This window comes from Semicossyphus pulcher, unplaced genomic scaffold (assembly GCF_022749685.1).
Source record: "Semicossyphus pulcher isolate SPU_LCO1_2020_fin unplaced genomic scaffold, fSemPul1.0.p SCAF_16, whole genome shotgun sequence".
Classification (NCBI taxonomy): Eukaryota; Metazoa; Chordata; class Actinopteri; order Labriformes; family Labridae; genus Semicossyphus; species Semicossyphus pulcher.
The window spans coordinates 8414509-8438070 of record NW_027211670.1 but is presented as its reverse complement, the minus strand read 5'-3'; the positions used below and the strand labels follow the sequence as shown (position 1 = coordinate 8438070).

The following is a 23562-nucleotide window of genomic DNA, read 5'->3' as shown; positions in this document are numbered from 1 at the left end:
GTTTTTCAGGGCCCATTGGAGAAGCAGAAAGCGTCCTCCAAAGGCACAGAGTGAAATGTATTTTCTACTGTAATGGGATTAGCTCCCTGTAATAGCATGATAGGACTTAGGTTAAGAATCGGAAGAGAGAGACATTTTTTGCCAAATCATTGTTTGCTCTGAATTTGTAAAATATGCCACTCAGCTGACGGCAGACTTGTCCCTGTGTGGGACTGGTCATACGCTGCAAACAACACCCCTTTTATGTGAACCGATCATGGAGAACATAGTGTGACCGGGTGCTCAGCGCGATCTCCTTTGTCAGGGTTAGTGAAGCCAGATAACCACAATATACCTTGGGTATGTTGAACTTGCTTTGTAGTATAGGCCAAGATTTACTTAAGTAAGCCTTTCCTTACTGGTAACCACGTTTTGTAAAACACTCTGATAACCTAAAGTATAAAGAATAACAGTAGAACAGGTAGATAGTCTTAGAAACCTAAGTGCAGTAATTTAAGTGATAATGCACGGCAAGGTGTTCATTATCAGGAATTATTGAACAACGTAGAGGCCAGAACCGTCCAATATGCGTAATAGCATCGTATTCGACCACACTTTGGCATAATGAATCAGATTATTAATTAAGTATAAGTCGTCTTTTATGAGAAACATGTGCAAGAAAAGTTGTTTGAATAAGTCCAGCTTTTACAATACACAGTACAATAAACACAATCGCACTCTGCAATCATTAGATAAAATCAACATTTATTATAAAAATACAACCAATCATGTCACAGTCATGGTGCTCAGTATGGTCATTCATTAAAATTCAACACAGCGACAAGTCATAGTGTGTGATGTTCCCCCCATTCATAGAGCAAACGTGCTCCGAAACGCACTCACACACACAAAAAGAAGATAAGGAACAATGTGATTGAGCTCGGCTACCATGAGGATATAAAAATAGATAAGGACATAAGGTCCTCCTCAAACAGGAAATGAAGGAGATGGACTGAGACGTCTTTCACACATCACACTCATTATCCATTCCTCTCAGACACCCCCCCTCTTCCCCTCCCTCCATCACACGCCGACTTTTTGGAAAAGAGACAGAATCCGTCAGTGTGAAATGAGGTCAGCGATCGAGAAGCCGACAGAATATCACCTACAGTACCCACCAGACCACGGACACACACACACACACACACCCAGACACACAGATGTGTTGCTAAAGGGTTGCCATGACAACTCTCTTAAATTTCCAGTCGGTCAGGGTGAATTTGCGAGTGTGTGTGTGGAAAGTGTAATCGAGTAGAGTCATTTAGGGCTCACAGGGAAAGTCATTTTGTTGCAGTAATGGCCATTTTAAAGACAATTTCAGGACGCAGCCTGCAGCTAGCAGACGCTAACAGCTAGCAGACGCTAACACCGTGAGGATGTTTCACCGCTGACTAAACACTCAGGAAACACTGTGCACCTCCCTCCATTAATCACAGACAGATGACAGCCTGACAACAGTCCTTTAGTTCCCCATTTAACAACGTATCACACTTCTTTCCTTTTATTTACCGCAGGCTTAGCAGTTCACAGCAAGCATCCCGAGCACATTAATCCCATTTAGTGTGATTTATCTGAAGTGTTGGATCATAAATTTTGATTTTAACTCGGATCCAGTAAAGAAATATTTTTTATCAGAGAAACATCACAGTGAAGGAACACCAGTCAGTTTGATCTACACTTTCATGAACACGTAGCATATAGAAACCTGAATGAACACTCACATCGATTTATCTGTATTAGAGAAGCACAGGAGTGATGGATTCAGACACAAAGACGGTCTGCAATACTGTCAACGAAGGAAAGAAGACATTCAAATTATAATCCTTGAGCTTTCCATGAAATAAAACACTGTGTTTGAGGTTATTTAAGGTTTGTTCCATTCAATGATACATTCTTTTTGTAGTCACCTCTTTGTGTATTAGTTTTCCTTGTTAGCGGCAGGGTCTGCAGGGCGTGCTGCCTTCACTTGAAATCATGCTGAATCTAAACGATCCACGCTTGTTAGTCTCAAGGTTAGCGCTGGCAGTGATTTTTCATCAAAATGCATCTACAAACGGTTAAAATCAGTTGAAGCTTTTTCTTCTTACAGTAGATCAGTTATAAGTATTGTCTCAACTTTTCATTATAAGCCACAACAAAATTCTTAGGGCCTGTGTCCACTAACAGCATTTTTTGCGCTGGCAGTGCCGAGGACCTCAATTTCAGAGCGCTTCTCACCGGCCCTTGTTGTTGCTAGGTTACTTAAGATGTCTGGCGGCACTCCCTCTGTAATGATCGTTAAGTCTGTTTTAAATCCGTCTGTATGCTTAATTTGTTTTAATTCAAGGAAATTTTACAAAGGAAACAAAAACAATGGAAAGGAATCGTGTGCTGGCGTTAGCAGCAGGTCATGATGAGGAAATTGTACCCTCGAAAAAATGAAAGGATTAGCTTCTCCAACACTGTTGATAAAGTTGATATCTGAAGTCCCGCCCCTTCTTGATTTTGATTTGTCAGTGGGAATAAGTGACACTGACGAGCGCAGCAGTGTTCCAAAAGTTGAACTATTTTCAACCGAGAGCGCAGCGACAAAAAACAGCAGGGTGTTTATGTGCTTAGGACGCTGAGTGCTGAAAACATGATACAGCATTGATTTTGTTTAAAAAACAGGTTGAAAATAGGTGCTGCCAGCACAAAAAAAACACTGTTAGTGGACACAGGCCCTTAATGTTCCCTACGGGGACAATAAAGTGTATTGTATATCTCGAAGATCTCCTGACACTCTTTGGTGGCTGTAATTGCAGGTGTGTTTTCAGACCTTACATTTACTGTTTTGACTGTTTACATTTGCACTTTTAGATTTACATACTTGTCACTCTTTGAGCTAACGTTACAGCTTCTACCAACTCTCTCGAGTGGAAAAACGAATGCTGGGAGATTGACACCACTTATGATTTTACTGATTTGTCAAATTAGCGGCAAGTTAGTCGAAAAAATCTTGCATATGTAAAGTCTTTCAAATGTGCGTCATAGGCTCTATCACCACCTTTGGAAAGTAACAAAAAATAACAACTTAACAGACATTTATAAAACTGAAAATCTAACTTTTAGGATTAAAACATCAGTAAGATTGTAATTTTTTATAATTAATATGGATTATTAAGAATAATCTCTCAAGTCAACATACATTCAAAGACTGTGTGAAACAGAATACTGGCTGCACAGAACAAAAGTTTCACTGAACATTCATCTTTTGTCTTCATGGCAGTGTGAGGGCCTTTAAACACACAGCTTAGAACTCTGATCTGAGGTCAGCCGTCAGTTCCACATCTTACAGGACAGAGAAAAAACAACGTACCACGATGAACATAAAAAAACACAAATACAATACAATGTGTGAAGAGTTTGCATAGGATGGCCATGAAGGCATTAGACTGCGGCAACGGCAAACATGGTAGGAGCAGCTACAACAGCTGGATATGTTAGGATCAGGAAAGGAAAATTCCACCGTGTAATATACTCACAAGATTGTATATGTTGTTGTGTGTATTTGAAGGTTTCAATATTCAAGGTGGAATCTTCCTTTAACAAGTTTGGACACATTTAAAGTCACACAAATAACATATGACTTGACGTTAGTGTATTGCTTTAACATAACACATTAACACTACACAGGGTGTTAGTCTTCATCTGATACAGGAGGACTGTACGGTGTCCGTAAAGGAACCTCTAGATTTAGCACACATTCAAAGTTATTTGTGTCCCCCTTTGGGAGTTAAAAGCATCCATTCTTCTAAGAGACGCTCGTATGAAAACATTTAGTATAGAGGGAAGATTAAGTGTGTGTAATTTTACCAGAAGATTCTCTACACTTAATAATGTGTTTGGCATGTAGTCACATCTTTTGATGGTTTATGTTCACTTGTCGAACACACTGCACATGCCTCAATATAAATCTTACATGTCGAAGGAGGGAAGCCACTGCGCTTTCTTCAGGCACACTCGCACCGAGCCAAGGATTTAGTTTAAATTGTCTTAATTGAATCAGGGCATTTCTCGTACATAAACAATATGAAAGAAATTGTTTTTTTTGGCTTCCCTCCTTTAACAGTTAACTTCTTAGCCTACACGATCACCTGGCGTTCACCTGGAGTTGAACACGTTGGTACCGTGAGCACCGGGTGTTCATCTGTTTTTTAGTTTAGCATAAATCTTAGATGTTCTTCCCCGTATTAAAGTGTATACCAAATGTTGTCGCTTCCAAGTTGTCATATACAGCATTTTGGTCAGTAGCCCAACACATTAAAAAAATTGACCCTGTAGGTATTCCTGTAGCGTCATTTTTGGACGCTGTCCTCTGGCTTATTGTTTTCATGTGCTGTGGGGGTAAAATGCGTAAAAGGTATGTAGAAAACGAAAGTCTGTTTGGAGTAGGTCGGGGGCGATGGATGGGTCAGAAACACACAACTTTGATCCAGGAGATCACGGTTAAAAATTTCTCTGTGATATCTTTTTTTTTTTAGAAGTTGACTTCTTTTTAAAGTGGTAATGTTGAAGATTTCAGTTTCGTTCTCTTTGGCGGCACCTATGGCGATAAGCGGTAATTGCGGGAGCACACTTCCCAGATATCCGGACAGTGTCGCATGTGTGACGTGCACGGTTGGCTCCGGTTGTAACACTCGATTTTCCTCGCTGACGGTTTGCCATCCATCTTTTCTTACTCTGGACACTTGCAGAGACCGGAAAAGCAGCCTGGGTGATGGAAAACGCGTCACTAACTGGGTGCTGCTTGGGATTTTTTCCGCGAAAGTCGCACCAGACACCTGGTCCATAATAATACGATATACTGCAAATACAAAGGCTTTCATCAGTGGGCCATAGTCTCAGTCACCTCAATCACCGTTGTGTTACCTCATTCGGCGATAAATAGTGACTTGACAGACATTTAATCAAATGAAAATCTTCGACATTATTACTTTATGTTACTGAACGTAGATTAGTTTAGTAACGTAAGTGACCGAGTATAGTTAATATTGCTTACTTCATCATAGGGGACTTTTTAAGGGCCGTGATGGTAGAATGGTTCCTTGATAGTCATATTTTGAAGCTTAAGGCAACAGACCAATCTGCTGTATTTGACGAGTTTGGGTTGAAAACATGTTAGAATTTTGTACCTGTTGCCACAAGTTGACCAATCGGTCTTTAAAAATCTTGTTTGTGCTTCTAAAGCCGGAAACTTTTAATCAAAACAGAACAATACACACACGATGCAAAGTGTTCCTAATGTTCCCTCCCTTGTTCCTCAGGCCTGCAGCAGCTTCCTCAGGTCCTCGTCCATGCCCCGCTCCCTCAGCTGCTCCAGGCTGTGGTAGCGATGGACGACGCCGTCTGCGGTCACCACCACCACCCTGACGCCGTGGGCGTCCTCGCCGAGCTGGCAGCCGATGGCCGAGCTCACCACCATGTCCAGGCCGCCGTGGAAACCTCCAGCGTTTCGATGGTAGTGGCCGGAGAAGACGGCTTTCACCCCTGCGGAGGAGAGAGAGGTGCGAGAGTGTGTTAATGAAGAAGGAACAGAAATCTAAGCATGAAAAGGTGGAACAAATTTGGGATGTTACTATGAATAGGTATCATACTTTTTTAGAGTACCATGTTAATTCACACCAAGCCTGACCCTCTGCCCCTCATTTATCCTAAATAAAGGTGCAAGATGTAAAATTATTGACACCTCAAAGCTCAAAATATCTCAAACTGTCTGTAAGGACTCGACAGGGTTAGTGAGAAACACCTGTGACACAGTGTTTGCTCCATCAGGAGGCATGTGGTTTAAATAACTCACTATGCAGCCCCTCATGTGTTATTAAACAGGAATCTGCTGCTGAATTTCTCAGCGTGTTTATATGTAAATACTGTATATATACATATATATATGTATACACAGTAGCTCTCTTAGCATTAGCATATTATCAATATTAATCACATGTATTCTGTAAATACATAAAAGCAACTGCAGTGCGCTAAGCTAATGTAATCCATTATAATTTTCTATTATCATCTATCAGAACTAGCTGAGTAATTTTTAATGGGTAGAAAAGGGAGGAAGGGAGGGAAAGAATAGAGAAAATAGAGAGGAGAGAGGAGGAGAGGAAGGGCAGAAGTCAGTGAGGATTGGTAGGAAGGGAAGGTAGAGTGGTGGAAAAAAGGAAAAGAGCACTGATACTAGGAAGGAGAGACAGGAAGAAAGGAATGAAAGGAATGAAGGGAAAAAAGCTAAACGGAATAAGAAATAAGAGACTAAAATAGGATTGGAAAAAGAAGAAAAGACAAAATGGTAAGAAGGGAAATGTAAGGACAGAAGGACAAAAGAGAAGAGTTCAGAGAAAATAAAAGAAGGAAAGAAAACTGGAAGATAAAGAAAGTAGAACAGAAAGAGAGAAGGAGGAAAGAAGGACATACTGGGAGCTGTCCACTTGTAGAACATTTTGAAAACCTGGGGAACTTTTCATTAGAGGAGCCACCGTTTTCAATTTATTTTCAATTACACACAGCGTCATTAATAGAGCTGTGAGGTTTGGCTCGGCCCTGCGGCAGTGACGCTGTGTCACTGCAGCTGATATGACTGCACACTCTGAATGGGCAAACAGGCCTCGCTCCGAACGAGGGACGCAGGATGAGGTGTGTTTCTGGGTCTGAATCGTGGACTTTGGATTAACAGAGTTGAGTTGTGGGGAAAAATAAAATTTGGGTTTGATTGTGATTAGCGTTGGTGGAGATGATATAGGACAGGATTGTATAACATCTGAAATGGCCCCATAATTAAAGGAGTACAATACATACGTTATGGCTGTGCAGCAGAAAGAATATTAATCCAGATCAGAATTTTGGTTTCCCACGAGTAAAAAATACATCAATATCGCCGTCAATCATGTTTAAAATGCTCCGCCCGTAGAAAACTCTGCTGCCTATCAAATCAAGCACTCCCTAAACAGCCATTCGAGTAACGTTACACTGCTCGCACACCCGCAAGCGAGTTGTTTTCGGCTAAAGTTGTATAACTCAGTTACATGCACCATGTCAGCCGTTACCAGGAAAAGTGATGTTTGGAAATACTTTGACAAAAAAGACGACAATAATGTGCTGTGCAAGATATGTGGTGTTAAACTATAGACATAGTAGTTCGATGCTTAACTACACGTTTAAAGCACAGGGAGAAGCCAGCGGAGACAGACAACAGACAGTCTCGCATCACATCATTTGCTATCCCTGGAGAAGATTAGCCTGCTAATAACGAACATGCTGACTGGAGATATGCTCCCAGTAAGTGTTGTGGAAGTAGAAGGCTTCCGTGAGCTGATGCCGTTTGTTGAGCCGGGGGACAAGCCACCACCACAGCTAAGAGAGCGGAAAACATGTGAGTTAGCTGTGAAGCAACACAGAACAGAAGTCCAGTCTGTTCTAGTCTGCTAGTCTACTACCACTGTGACGTTTGACGTTAATTGAAGGGCCTGTTAAGGTTGTTCAATGCATTTGAAATTGCTTTCCATTGTTGGCAATTTATTTACATTAATGTAAAAGTGTTAGAGAGTAATGTTCTCTTAGATACAGCCTACTATTTTCCGGGCCAGGAGGTCCATGTCCGACTTTTTTTTAATGGTAAAAAATATATAATTTGCGAGTACTCGATTACTCGTTCATAAAGTAATTAGATTACACGAATATTAATATTACTGGAAATGCCCATCCCTGCACCAAATTCAGGTAAGAACCTAATTTTGAGTCGTACTTTGATGCAAAGTTCTTGGTGTGAATGAGCGTGAATGGAGCACAAAATGAAAGTGTGAGTGTTGCTCTGTTTATTTAATTGTGAAAGCACATAAAAAAAAGAAGTCCCTATAAATAATAAATAATCGGGATTCATAATCGTGATTGCAATCTTGATCAAAATAATCAGGATCAACATTTCAGCCATAATCGTGCAGCACCAACATATGTGCATTCAAATGTCTATCTATGTGAATGCTTACATGATCAAATTAGCCTGCACGTGTAGATTTTGGCAGAGAAACTCTATTTCCTCAGCTTTTCCAGAGGGTCAAGTCTTCCCTCGAGTCAAAAAGATATAAGAAGAGAAAACAGGCTACAAAAGAGGATTTAAGTGCAGCCTCCGCACAAGAAAGACATCAGCCTGTCCTACAAATGTGCACGACAAAAGAGAAAAGGAGGATCTGTCCAAAAAACAACTTGGATGTCATCACTGTGAAATTGTCCTGCATCATCGAGTCTGCTAATCTGCATCATCAAACAGCCCCAGAATACAAATCTGACCTAAATGTATATTAATAATCATACTTGAGGACAGCGGTTGCACATGCAGGACCATTTAATAATTCATCTGCTGTAGATGGAAATTGATAAGTTAGGCATGAGTGTATGAGTGCGCGCGGGCTTAATTCATTTACAATGAAAAGCTGGTGCAGCAGCTCTGTGTGAGGCTTGTGGGTGGGCCTGCAGCTTTATTATTATAGACCACACGTTTAATGAATGTGTTTGTGTATATTCCCCTTTTGTATAACCTTGCCATTGCTCTAGGTGACTGCAGAACCGGCCACACAGACACCACCCCGTCTAGTCCCAAATGTGTGTACATGTGTGTTAGCGTACTTCCTGATGTTGTTTATAGAGCAGGGCCTCGAGGCTACGAATGCCCTCTACACCTCCAGGCCAAAACACACTCATTATTCTGTAAGCCCTGTGTTTGTGTGTGTCTGCAGTGTAGTTACTCCACGCTGACACACACTCGAGCGTCTTTATCTGTCCTACGAGGAATTACACAGCTCATCTACAATTACTCAGACTCTGCAAATGAAAACAAAGCGAAGCAGCAGCAGGAGTGTGAAGCAGGGAGATGGTTTGATGGGATCACCTGATGACTCATTCGGAGACGCCGATTGTGGAAACGTTGGATTTGTTACAGTATCCACATGAGGGCTGTGACTCCTCCGTCACCTCAGAGAAATGAGGTGGTGGGAGGAAAACACCAAGACAGCAGTAGTAAGGAAGTGATAGACAGGAATTAATACTGTAATAGTAGTGAGGAATAAATCAGCAGGAAATAAAAATAGATACTATTTAAACCTCCTCTAAAACTCCCAAAGACGCTGTGATTAATCATGCGTGTGTAAGAGTGCATATGTATTCTTACGCGTCATCTCGAGCTTTGTCGCCATGTGTCTCATGATCTATGCACACCACATGACACCATGGCGCAACAGCAGTGAGCTGCCCACATATGTATGTGACACATTTGTGATGCACGTTGCGGCCCTGTGCTGTTTGTTTGTTGGTCATCGCTTTACAAATGAAGAAAATGCGTCACGAAAACACCTGCTGTGGACATTCTAGATCGCAGCACACAGCCATAACACTATGACCACTGACAGGTGAAGTGAATAGCATTGATTATCTCGTTACTATGACACCTGTGAGTGGGTGGGATATGTTAGGCAGCAATTGAACATTCTGTCCTCTGAATTGATGTGCTGGATAAAGCAGGAATAGTGGCCAAGCGTCAGGATGTGAGTGACTTTGACAAGGGCCAAACTGTGAGGGCGAGACGACAGGGTCAGAGCGTCTCCAAAACTGCAGCTCCTGTGGGGTGTTCCCGCTCTGCAGTGGTCAGTACTGGGTTTCCGTTATCCGGTAATTGCTGGCTTTTTACCGGTGAAATCTGTTCAAATCCGATATATTAAAAATCCACCAATGGATATGGAGGCTGGAATTTATCCACGGCCTGCAGAGTCCTCATCAGGGATTTCAGTGGAATATATGCTATCCCGATTCATATTCATTAATATTAGTAGGCTGTAACAAACTGCACTCCCTCAGGGAGAGAGAGAGAGAGAGAGTGAGTGCATGCAGATGGACAGCGCGGACGCAGCGCAAAAAGTGATCATTTAAAATTGAGACACGTTGTTCTGCTGTAGCCTGTACATTTCAGTTTAGTGGAGTTGTTGAAGCAGAGTGCACCAGCTGGGCGTACTCCTGGCTGTAACGTTACGTCCGACTTAGAGCTGAAGGTTACGACAGACTTTAAAGTACGCCCTGCGCACCAGTTAGACTGAGATTAGACTTAATAGAAAGGGCATTAAAATGAGACAGTGTCATCCGCCATCGGACAGCAAGTTGATCGACAGGTTTCGTTTTGACGGACTCCCCTCAGCTGCAGCATGTGGCGGACAGAAACGCGGCGCTGTCCCCGCCCTGCAGGTGCTGATTGTGCCCAGATTTTAAATATATATATATAAGTCAAATATATATTTTTTTTACTTGTTTTGTCATCCATATCTTCTGTCGATCATGAGAGAAGTTAGCGAGTGGAAACGTGTGTTGCTTGGTAACAGTCACTGCTTTTGGAGAGTTCACGTGGACGCGCATCATGAGACCGGGCGCCACTATGATGGTGTCAGTTAGCTGCACTCGGTATAAATTCCAATCAACAAGTCGGTCATAGCTAAGTCAGACATAAAAGATAAGACCCATTTTTTTACGCCCAGCTGGTGCACTCGCCCCTGTGAACTGTAGACAGGAGTCCTTGTTTACCGTGACAGACAGAGTGATCGCTGTGAGGAAAACAAGTGAACCAGCAACATGGTCATGGGCGACCAGGGCTCATTGATGCATGTGGGGAGCAAAGGTCTCCAACAGAAGAGCTACTGTAGCTCAAATGACTGAAAAATGTAATGCATGTTCTGAAAGAAAGGTGTCAGAACACCTGTTGCGTATCAGCCTGAGAAGCTGCAGACCGGTCAGGGTGCCCATGCTGACCCCTGTCCACCGCCAATAGCGCCTACAATGAGCCTGTGAGCCTACAGGCCTGGTCTGATGAATCGTGTTTTCTTTTACATCATGATGCTGATGCTTTTGGCAATGTTCTGGTGGGAAACCTTGGGTCCTGCCATCCATGTCGAGATGGGGTTGTCTGCAGCCTGCAAGACCATTCAAGTTAGGCCCCAATGTTACAAGATTTGCCCCCTGTCACAAGAAACTCCCCCTTCTGGGGATGTCAAAGCTTCTAGAGATGTCAAAGCGGGAAGGCGGAGCAGCCGGCTGGCAGCGTGGACGGAAGATTGAGAGAATGCTGAGTTTGCTTTAAGTTCGGCTGTTTCTGACCATTAATAAAACACACTTTTTGTTGCACCACGGAGACTGATGAAGGTGGAGGGAGATGGCAAAGCAGTATGGGGAAAAAAGAGCAAGAGCAATTCGTTGCAGGAGTCAGACGTAGGGAAGAAGCAGCGGGGAAATTCAAAGATGATGAGGATGGAAGGGAACCAGAGGAGTTTAAAGTTATTTTCAAACTGAAGGAGGGTCAGGCAGGTTTCAGCTCCTTTAACCCGATTCGGTTGGCTCGGGCATTGAGGGAAGAGCTGGGAGAAAACATTAATGCAAGGATCCTGGCTGATGGGAAACCGCTTGTCTGACAATAATTAATCAGATCAGAAATACTTAATTAATCCCCGGGGGAAACTCTGGAAATTAGTATTTTTATTAGTATACGATAAGTACACATAAATAGAGTAAATAAATATATCAAATAACTATTGAAAACTAAACACTTGGACATAAATCTGCATGATAATAACTAGCTATAATGACAGAAACCATGAGTGAGAAAAATGTATTTGACGTGTATTTTGATTTTATAGTTTGACTCATGTCCCATCTGTTAACTTGGAGGAGGCGGGCTTTATGACCTATACTGCAGCCAGTCAGCAGGGGGCAATAGAGATGTTTTGGCTTCACTTTTAGGAAGCTGTCATGTCGTCCATTTTTTTTTTTTACAGTCTATGCTATCCTGGATGATAAGTCTCTGTAGTAACACCTTGTCTATCACAAGAAAGCACAGCCCTTAAGCATAGCCTACTTTTTTGTTTACCCTTATCGGAGCAGATTTTACATTATAAACACAATGCAGTGATGGAGAAGACTTGAAAGTAGCAATTGAGACCATAAAAATTGTTTACTTCAGTCATAAATTAAATGAGATGTAGGCTTGTTTTCCGGTAGAGTAAATATGGACTTCTTCTTGCAAACCAATGACGTCGCCCCCTGCTGGCTTTTAGACAAATCGCTGGTTTAAGGCACCTCTGCATTGGCTACACTTTTTACATTCACTTCTTTAATCTTTAGAGAAGCATTTCATTCACTATTCCTCTATGAAAAGGGTTCAGATTATTTACATTTTGTACTTGACTTGTATCTTAATATGCTTCCGAACATATTTATTCTGCGAGGCTCAGGGGTCCTGAGAGAGTTGTGCTTGCCTAACCTGTCTAATTTCTATCAGGCAAAATGGGATCTTCTTCATGACACACTAAAGGCTTTCTTTAAGGTCTGAAGTAAAGCTGAGAACTGAGGTGGACTGAACCAATGGACAATTTGTCTGTCGTGGAAATGAATTAGCTCGCTCCGCTGGCCTGTTCCACTGGCTCTTCTGGAGCAAAAACTATTTCATAGAAACAATTGAGCAAAGGCCCAGAGATAACACCCTGACCTGAATTTATTTGAGCACGTCCCTTTTGGAGTGGCGTCATTACGCAGGCTTTAGAAGTCAAAGCGCTCCACCGGGGCCCTTGTCTGCTAAAAAACACTCTGAGAAAAGCGATGGCCTGTCTCGAGAAAGAAAAGCATTCTCCATCTCCAAAGATTGTCTGCATGAATAAAAGATAAACAACTAGAAAAAAATGTATACAGAAGAAAGAAGAAAGCTGTCACCTTTGCAATGCAGCCAGAAGATGAAGCTGACCTCTGAAATTGTTTGCCAGAAAATGAATACAGGACAAAAATCTTTCAAAGTGAGAGGTGGAGGCTGAGACTGCCTGCATGGGAATAAGAGATACACAAAATAAAAAGCTAAAAAACTATTCAAAACCCCCAAATACCAAAGCATAGTTTCAAAGACATTGAATATACTGTAAGTATTGATTGACAGAGTCCTCTATAGACCAATGCATTGATGAGGGTTAAACCTACATTGTAAATCCTCCACTTAAACTGGTCGGAATGTGATGAAGAGTTCTTCTGGTAAGGCCCTTTAGCCAGTATGAACTTGAAAGAACAAAACTGAGCTCGCCGAGATCAGAGGTCTTCATGAGTCCACTGGAACCCGAAGACCCTGGACCCGAACTGGGACCCCGACAGTCCACGTTTTATGTGGGCAACCGGTTCCAGGTCAGGACTCGTTCTATAACCCTGGGTTCCTGGTACGTTCAACATTATGTGTAATACCCGAGTGGATCCGTGAAGACCTGGCTGTGATTAGAAAGCGCTGGTCATGCTGAAAGAAAAAGTGCAAGCAAAATGCAGCTTTGGCCCCAAGGTGGCACCAATGACCTGGCCGAGCGAGTGCTCCAGCTGATTTTGATCAGGAGGTGAAGGTTCAGATCACAGGTCAGACTCACTAGAAATGCTAACGTTAGCAGCTGTGGCAAAGAGTATCATTGTTCAAGAGGACATATAGTTTATCTTTATTATGCTAAATGCAACAACACGGCAATGCTGCTTCTCAAGGGGCTGCGCATTGTCATCCTTTTGCATGACAGTAAGTGGACTTTAAATATGGAAAAGGTACTGTATTATCATTGGTGTTTCAGCAACACAACATTTAATTAACTTTCTTGGCAAGGAGAATGGATTATATGCTATTAACTTCTTAGCAATCAGCTGTGAAGTCAGTGCTGATCGGGTCTGTTTCGCCCAGCTGAGGTCAGGTCCGACATTTCTCGGTTCTGCATGGGCCCGGGTCTCAGCTTTCAAATAATAGAGGAACCCGTTCGGTTCCGGGTCGTACATTTCCGGGTCTCTTTGGGTTTGGGCACAACATTTTGGATCCATGAAGACCTCTAGCCCAGATTCTTATGGTCTGGTCTGGTTGGACTTGACCAATAAAAGAAAGGAATGAGGGTTGGGATCGGGTACCCAATGGGTAAGCACAAAAAGAACTGGGCGCTGTGATTTATGCTAAATGTTCGTGCCACAATGATGATTTTTTTAATGTTGGTGTTTAGCATGCATAGTCCTAACTGTCTTAGTACAGATGTTAGCAATTGCTAATCAACACTGAATACAGGGTAAAGTTAAGGATGACGAGAAAGTGTTGTAATAATTAAAGACCTAATGATCATCCTGGAGGCAACATGAATGTTTGAACTAAATTAATTCATCCAACTGTTGTTGAGACGTTTCATTCAAAACATTCAAAAGAAAGCCAGGGGTTCACAAAAGTAATTAGAATGTATATTCTGGGAACTATGAATATCTGATCCAAATTTCATAGCAATCCATCCAAAAGCTGTTGAGTTATTTCAGTCTCGAGCCGAGTGGTGGGCCAACTGGTTGGCCTATTCGCATCCCTAGAGTTATGCCACTCATGTGAGGAAAGCAACTTTTTGAAGTGTTGAAAACTACTTGATGGCAAAAGAGCTTTCTTTAAGTATGCTTGACCGAGCTTGGAAACTTTGCTTCATTAGGACTAAGTAGTTGTTGTCTACCGGCATGTGGTCCCACTAAATACGCTGGGATTTAAATGCTCCAAACCCCGGCAGCTGCTATTGAGCTGGGGGGCAAAGAAACTCTTATATGCTGTTATTGGATTCAACTGTCAACTCTTGGCTCATTGCTCAGTAGAAATGTTGTAATTTAAGGGCCAGCAATCTGCAGTTACTTTTCACGATGTCCCCCACCTTTGACAGAAACAGCAACCCAAAAGGAACGTCTGCTGTAGTTCTCTGCTGGAAAGAAATCTTCTGCACTTGCGTGACCTGCTGCAGGCTCCCACTGCCTCCAAGATAATGATGGCTGGCGCCCTTCTGAGAAAATGGCCTTGATTTGACAGTGAAGAAATACGATACACAGCTAATTTCACGTCGCTTCACTCCAATCAAAGCACCCCACTCTCTGTGCATTGTTATCGAAAGTGCTTCTCAGAACAATCAGCCCGGTTTGCTTCGTGCAACTTAAAGCATAACTGTTGTATTGTTCGAGCCACGGCTCCACTGACAATACCATACCTGACCCGTTCAATCACACAGACAATGCATCATATAACCATTGTAAGTATGTGCCCTGCTTTACCCACTGAGCCATAAGCAGAGTGGAGGGACAGTACGTGTTCGATAGCAGTATCACATTCAGTAAAAGACTGTTTAGACCATTTTCATCCCGTTTTCCTCTCTTTGCCATGCTTCGCTGCATTCTTCCATGAGTGGGAAAAAAAAACATGCTTTCTCTCTGTGCTGATAATTCCACGTCTTGTCTCAGTGGAAATCCCATTTACCTGTCAGCCTTGAAACAGTGCTGGTTCTTTTGTGCTTTTCTTTGTGATAAAGACTCCCTTCTGGGGAACTGGCCTTTGCTTTGACAGACAGAGGTGGGGGTGGGGAGGAGGAGGAGGAGGAGGAGGGAGAGGTAGGGACTGTAGGAAGGTGGGTGTCGGAGTGCTCAGAAATACACAGCGTAAGCAGTCAGAGTGATGAAAACATATTGAATGCTAACGGAGGAAAATTACCCAGAGTCAAATTGAATTTGGGGCGGAAATGCAGAAAAATGCATGGAAAGGCGTGGGGAGTCCCCTCCAATATGCAACTGTTTTTCCTATTCTATCATTTTCATATCCTGTAGCTGTTTGAGCCACATTCACCTGAATTGGTGGATCATTTGAATATTCTGAAACACCTTTACTATTTAAATGCTAATAGTGTTCCCTGATGTAGGCAGCAAAATAAAGGATTAAAGGGACTAAAGAAACGTCTGTCTACCTCTAATCATGTTTGATGCTTTTTCCTTCAATCGTCCCTCCCTCTCTCTTTCACTTCCCACTCTCCATCATCTCGCTTTCATCTCTTGGTCACTGATTGGATTTGCTAATTGCAAGCTAAGTTACTCTCTATCGGCTCAACCTCCTCCTATCAGAGACCACCTCTAGCCAAAGCCATTTCCCTTCAGACCGTTCCTCCTTTTCTCAAGCTCCTCCTTTGATAAAAACTCTTAATGCGGTTCTGAACAAAGCTGTCATCTACACATCTGTGAGACCGAGCTGCGTAGGAGTGAACATGCAATGTGTGCGCTTGTATTGAAGGGCGGTTGTCATTAAAGTGCAGGTCTGGGTAATAATTTATCATGAAATTGTGGCTGTTGATAATTTGCATGACAGAGGGATACAAAATGATGTAGCGTGGGGAGGCATCTCGCAGCCCCTGCTGCCCATAAATCACTCAGCCATCAGTCACCACGCAGCATCCCCTTCCTGTGTCCTCCAGTCACACGCACATACACAGCACACGTACATAAACAGGCAATCACAAAGGGAGCTGGGAAAGTAGTCGGCGTGTGATCTATCCCTCAGAGAGCATGCATGCCTTTTGGCCATTTGGTACCCAACATGCTACCTAATCATCCTGAATTCAAAAAGCTATGATACTTATGTTCCTCAAAGTATGGCAGGCCTTGAAAGTAGAAGTGAGGGGAGTATAACAATCAGCCATAATTGTGTAGGCCCCCCTTTTGCCACCAAAACAGCCCTGACCCGTCGAGGCATGGACTCCACTAGACCTCTGAAGGTGTGCTGAATTATCTGGCACTAAGACATTAGCAGCAGATCCTTAACTTCTGTAAGTTGCGAGGTGGGGCCTCCATGGATCAGACTTGTTTGAACAGCACATCCCACAGATGCTTGATTGGATTGAGATCTGGGGCATTTGGAGGCCAAGTCAACACCTTGAACTCGTTGGCGTGTTCCTCAAACCATTCCTGAAGCATGTTTGCAGTGTGGCAGGGTGCATTATCCTGGCCATTAGGGAATATAGTTTCCATGGGGTGTACTTGGTCTGCAACAATGTTAAGGTAGGTGGTACGTGTCAAAGTAACATCCACATGAATGGCAGGACCCAAGGTTTCCCAGCAGAACATTGCCCAAAGCATCACACTGCCTCTGCATTCTTCTTATAGTGCATCCTGGTGCCATGTCTTCTCTGCAGCTACGCAGCCCCATACGCAACAAACTGCGATGCACTGTGTGTTGTGGCATTAACTTTTTATTAGCTCTTCTGTTAGACTGGACCACACGGGCCAGCCTTTGCTCCCAACGCGCATCAATGAGCCTTGTTTTGGAATTAGCATAATTTCTAAATTTGCAGCCTGTTTCTCCTCATGGAAATTCTTTGGGACGTCGAAGCGTGTTTGTCCTTGTAGGCCACCAGACTCAATCCTCGCAGTGAGAGCTTAACACAGACTTAAAAGTACGTTGAGGGCTGGAAAAGGCAGAGCTTTCAGATCGTGCAAAATATCTTAAATGCAATATAATACAAATGTATAACTGATTATTCCAATATCCATTACAGCTACTACAGGTTTGCGTGTTTTAATGTGTTGTTTCAGCCCTCCTACAGGCGAGACAATGGATGCATTAGACACAGATTCTTCTACTACACATCTACTCAGAATAGATAGACTGACTTTATTGATCCCAAACTGGGAAGTTGGGGAGAAGCCATGTAAATAAATGTATTGTAGAGGTAAGATAATAATTTCAATAGTACACGTTCATGTCACTTTATAATGACTATTTGGGACCCTTGAGTTACTTTATGCACCCAGGTTTACACAGGAGTTAAGCAGTATGTTAGAGCAGCCGCAGCTTTAGTCCGTTGACAGTGTCTACACAGGTGGCTTTCAGGTACAGTACAGAGTGTAGGTCACCCCTGTTTTGACAGTGCTCACTGCACATAACACAATCACTGTAGCGTAGGTACAGTATGTAAGGGTACAACACCTCTAAAAGCTGCTTGAACTGCAGCAGGGGGGAGAGTACAAGGTGAGCAGAGGTGAGATGGAGCTGCAACAGAACTGCAGACTTTGGTGGGGACTTTGAACAGGCATCGGCTCAGACGTCAAACTTTAACTACATTTAAATGGACAATATTCAAACATTAACTTGCCAATACAGGAATGTAACTAACGCGCTGTACTTGGGTTAAATTTAAAAATACTTAAATAAATGAATCTGGCAACGCAATGCAACCTTATCCATCAAGGCACGGCACTGGCCAATGAAATACGAGCAAATACCCAATCCTGGTAGATTACCCTGTAAGGTTAACTTGGCAGCTCTATTACTTACCTGCTGATCGTAGCAATGAAGAATAAGATAGCTGCCACAGTGATAACCTTCCAAGGTTGTGAAATGGTTCCTCATAGTGCATTAAATCTCTGTGCACTATTTAAACGTCTGAAAAGCCTTGAAACTCATGAATCTATTACTCAAACCGGCCTCACTGTATCGTCTCATCTCACCCATACCTGAAACAACCAATCCCCCACCACAGCAGCTCCTGGTTTATACCCGAATGCCTGGTAAGTGGTCCCCAGCAAACCTTTGGTTTCACAGTGAAACAAAGAAGAAGACAGTAAGTTCAGAAAGAGCAAAAGCATTACTCAGCCTCATCATTAAAACAATGGGGTTAAAGGCTTAGCTGCGGCCTCTTATCAAATCCCCAGTGGGTGATAAATGTGTCTTCGCTTTTGAACAGAGCAGGACCCATGCTGATAAAGACAACCATCGGCAGAGAGAGAGAGAGAGTGAGAGACAGAGGAGGAGAGATGGAGCGACTATGCAGAGCAGCACACAGCTTATCTTCTCTTCTAATTAGCTGCTGTATGTTCAACTCTACAGCCGCAAGCAAATTCTCAGCTGCACTCTTGTTTTTTTCGATACATAAACAGTGTTTGGAGGCAGCGCGGAAGTGGGTATCTGTCTATATCTGAGCCGGCTTTTATTCGTCCTTGTTTGGATGTGCTGAAGGTATCCTGAATGCAAGATATAAAGGAGGAGGGGGAGGAGGCGTAAGGGGGCAAATAAATCTAATTACAGTACTACCATGTATGATGAGAGGAGAGGCTGAGAGCACTGCTGGGATTTCTGCTACTCCACTCGCCTCTCGGAGAGGACACCTTCGTTCCCAGCGAAGGGAATTCAATCTCCTCTGAAGAGATTGTGGATGTTCGTAAAACATGTTCGCTCTGAATTCGACATCCTCATCGAGCGAGCAGCTGACAATTTTCGCATGTTTTTCGCGCTATGCTTGCAGAAAGTGAATGCTGGATGTGTCGCATTCATACAGTGAGAAATTGGTATAGGTAGGCCACAGGGAGGAATATTTAATATGATTATGTGTATGACAGTGACGAGGCAGCACGGGATTACGCATAATAAGTTCCGCTGGGGTCTTCGGGGCTTTCGCAGGATCGTTCCCAACAAACTGTACAGAGGTGAAAGAAGTGATACGTCTTGTTTTGCTTGCTGGTTGTCATAAAATCCTGATCAGGTTTAAACTCAAAAGATATTAAGCGCACAATTAGAGATTTAATATCAAACCAAATCACTGTCAAATAAAAGAAAACACAATAATTGCTTATGCAATTAAAAAAAGGGGGATTGCCTGAGCTTACTGAACCAAGAGGGGGTCATCACACAGACACAGAGCACCATTAATATGAGCTGGAGCGCAGTCAACAGTTCCCAGAAGGTGGAGCCGCTCGCTCTGATGAGCCACAGGAAGACTAATTGGTGTCGCACCTTTCCCGTGTGCAGCTGTGCGCCTGAGATAACATATAGATATTTACTGTAGGATATATCATGCGTAGAGAAAAGCGCCTCTGCAAAGTGATTTATATGCGAAGGCAAACACACACACACACACAGGAACATGCAGAAAATACACACAATATTACTCAAACATGTGCTATGAGAAGAAGAAGTAGGGGGAGAAATGAAAAATAACTCTGTGAGAAAAAAATCAATTACATGTATTTCTTTGTCTGCAGGGGACTATTTTCTATTTCCATCATACGTCCCTGGAGAGGTGGGGGGCTGCACGAGCCCAGCAGCAGCAGCAGTTGTAACACCGTCACAAATGCTGAGCCGAATCCCCAGCTGCTGTAAGTCAACTGACAGAGACACCTTTGGAGTGGACGGAGGACTCACACATAGCAGCGTGTTATGAGGTTTGATCTGAAGCCAGAGACACATTTGCGTGACATCCAGCGGGTTCTTTTTCAAGGCGGCTTTCAGCAGAGTTAGAATTACAAGATAAAGAATGAGGAAAGTCGTTACCTCTTTTGTTCTTGTCGGAGTGCGGTTTGCTGAAAGAGGCACCAATCAGGACTTTTAGGCAGCTTACTAAGAGGAATATACTTGAAGAGTTTTTTTGAACAACATAAAATGTGTACTACTCTCAAAAAGAAACACTGTTAAGAGTATTATAAAGCGCTCCAATACGGGATCCTGAAGCTAAATTCCCTTTTCATTATAAAACGTGTAATCCTTCAACTGTTGGTAAAGCTGCATTTGTCTTCAAGGAAAAATGACGGCAGAGCTGGCTGCACAGACGGAGATAGAGACTTATCCCTGTCAACTGCTCACTTTAATGAAAATCTCACTAGAAAAATGGCAGGAATGCTTCATCCGTGCTCATGCTTTGCTGTTCCTCCGCTGAGGAAGTGTGTGTATGTGTGTGTGTGTGTGTAAGGTTAATGATGCTGCCCTTTACTGTAATGACAGTAATGATCACCAGAGTACAAGAGCACATCTGGAGGCTCTGGGATCACAGGGTGCAGCGGTGAGCACAGAGCAACATGGGGAGGCACATGATGCGTGAATAACTCAACGCAAAGAGGAGGAAAAAAATCACCACAGCCAATCTAGCCGATGTCCAGAAGAGACAGAATTTAGCACGGATGAGAGGAAACACAGACCCTTAGTGCACAGAGAGAGACAAACATACTTTCTAGGGTGTTCTATTTTCTTCCATATGCAGTTAATAACTTTTTATTGTTTTCTCCTCCAAACGCCTGCAGTGTCTCCATTTGGATATTTTTACCAGATGCTAGCTTGCACAGCAGGAAACTTCAACTTCACACAAGCTTCTACAGATACTTTATTTTACAGCTAAGGTAGAAGAAAAACAAGTCAAGGCTTCATGAAAGTTCAACACACACCACTTAACTTCTGGCTCTAGTTATAATGTAACTGCATTTGCACATTATTTTTAGGATTCGAATCTTAAAAAAAAAAGGCTTTTATGTCTGTGCTGGACTATGGTGATATTTTTCTTGTCCCAAAGCTTCCATGCTCTGGACACTGTGTCATGGAGCATTAAGGTTCATCACCAATTTTAAAGCCCTCACTCATCACTGTTTGCTCTATGCACATGTTGGATGGTCTGCCCTGTCCATACGTCAGTTGTGTCCCAATCCAGGGGCTGCAGCCTTCGAAGGCCGATTGCGTCACAGAGGCACGGCGGAGGCTGTCCCAATTCGGAAGGCTCCTTCAGATGCGGCCGACAAATGCGTCCTCTGTTTCCCGGGCCGCGAAGGATGCACCTGATGGACCCATTGTATCCCAAGATGCATTGCGCACCAATTCAAATGAAGTGGCGGACTTTTACGCAGCCGAGGAATACACTTTTAAATGTAAAAGTTTTTGGTTTCAGCTCAATCAAATAGCTACAATACACCTTTATAAAAACAAAAGTGCCCTTGAAACAAATGATCTATAAAATAATAGGTTAACTTACTCGACGTTAGTTATGCTAGCTAGCGGCGTTTGGTAACGCAAGGATAAGGGCTGGTGATGCAAACGGTGACTCCTTCGATAGCTAAAAGTGTAAGAGATCACTACTAGTTAATCAGAGTCAGTACAAAAGTCTATCGCAACAACTAAGTCAGTGGAAGCATCCTCTGGAAACCATGAATATCTGCATCACATTTTAGACCATCCATTTAGAAGAGGTTTTTTAATCAATCCAATATTTGTTATGACATTTCACTTGAAAACAAACCTTAGGTTGGCACAAGAGTGTGGAGCAACAAACCGACCTTTCCCTCCTCTGCGCTAGCATAAAAATCTATTTCTAGCCGACATCTGGTCCGGATGTACAGTAGCAGCTCACAGCCATAATCACATGTGGTGTATTCTACAATCATGCCTCAAGGACATACTGCAGGAGACTCCGGGTTCAGACGTTACAGCATCAGTCACCAAGAAACTCCTAGAAGGAGATGAAGAGGGAGCAGAAGGAGCATGAAAGAGAAACCGTAGGATCTGAGGAGAGATGGAAGAGCTGAGAGACAACGGCTGGATTATTCAACAAGCTGGGTGGATTCCTGTTGTGCAAACAAGTCACCGGATTATCAAGAGCTACTATTAATGTCAACGCCGTTCTCTATGTTTTTATATAGAACTTCAGATATTTTCCCCTACTTAAAGAGTTCCTCCAGCATGATCTCATGACTGTGAATCTTCATAATGACACCAAAATGACGGGTAACTTCTCAGGACATTGTAATTCTCCCTCTGAGCTGTCGGGACACAGAAATGTGCAGATAAATTCCGGAGACAGAGTTTGACATTTTGTCGGAGCATTGTTATGTATGGGACCGGACTGGACAGAGAGGCTGCATGAGTAATGTATGACGGAAAAATCAGAGACGGCCTGAAATCCCATCTCTTCTCTTCTGAAGTGAACTTACCAACGAGTTTAAGTGCGTACGAACATGGAAAAGTCATGTATTGTAGGCAACTTTACACAGAGTAGAAGCATGTCTGTCATCAGTTATTAATAACAATGTGCAGCACATGTATGTATATAGTTCACATAGTACATGCCCCTTATGTAGTCTGAATTTATAATTGCAGACAGGACAAGTGTGAACAACAGTGTGGATGAGAAAGGACACTTCACACTACACTCTAAAAGCGTGTACGGACTGCCCTTTAAATCTTTAACCAGCGTTCCCTTAGAGGAGCAATCAATTATGATGGAGGAGGGTCATCAGACCAAAACAGGCCAACATGGTTAAATACATGCTGGAATAATCGCCGCATAATGAAATTAATACCATCCTCCGACAGTCACCTTGATGCATGATTGAAAGCATGAAACGTGTCCGTATGAGCGTCCTGTCAATCAGTCGTGTCCGGAAAGTGTCACGTGTTCTTTCTTCAAGACTTACCGTCCTTGTGAGAGTCTCTCTGTCCGATACCCTTGTATCAGACTCTTATAAGCCGACAACAATGGGTTCTGATTGTGGAATTATTCTTCTTATAGGGAGTGAATGCATTCATTCATTTAATTATGCCTGCGAGGAGCCGCTCCTGTGGTCCTCGCTAATGGCATATTAATCCTCTGGGCTGGGATCTGAACTGTGCCTCAGTTAGATCTGCTAAAATCAACAGGTTTAACAGTTAGTATTAGCAAAGAAGTTTTAAGATAAGACATTTAAGACCACTTCAGATTAGACTGGATACATCATTATGAAAAAACTGCTGACATTATTAGGTTTATGCAAGAGGCAGCTGCTTGACTTCTAAAACAATAAAGCTTTCTGTCTTTTGTGACCTCTTAAGACGTTTAATCCAACCAGCCATAACATTATGACCACCTGTAGGCCCCCCTTTTGCTGCCAAATCAGCCCTGACCAGTCGAGGCA

At 42.9% G+C, this 23562-nt stretch overlaps 1 protein-coding gene across 1 annotated transcript in view; it reads right to left on the bottom strand.

The window, feature by feature from the left end:
* Window positions 1–2675: 2675 nt before the first annotated feature.
* Window positions 2676–23562, bottom strand: part of cpped1 (calcineurin-like phosphoesterase domain containing 1) — a 47839-nt gene continuing 26952 nt past the window's right edge. The window contains exon 6 of the mRNA XM_069664466.1: window positions 2676–5547. Coding sequence (XP_069520567.1) covers window positions 5321–5547 — 227 coding nt within the window. The 3' untranslated portion in view covers window positions 2676–5320. The remainder of the gene's footprint in view (window positions 5548–23562) is intronic.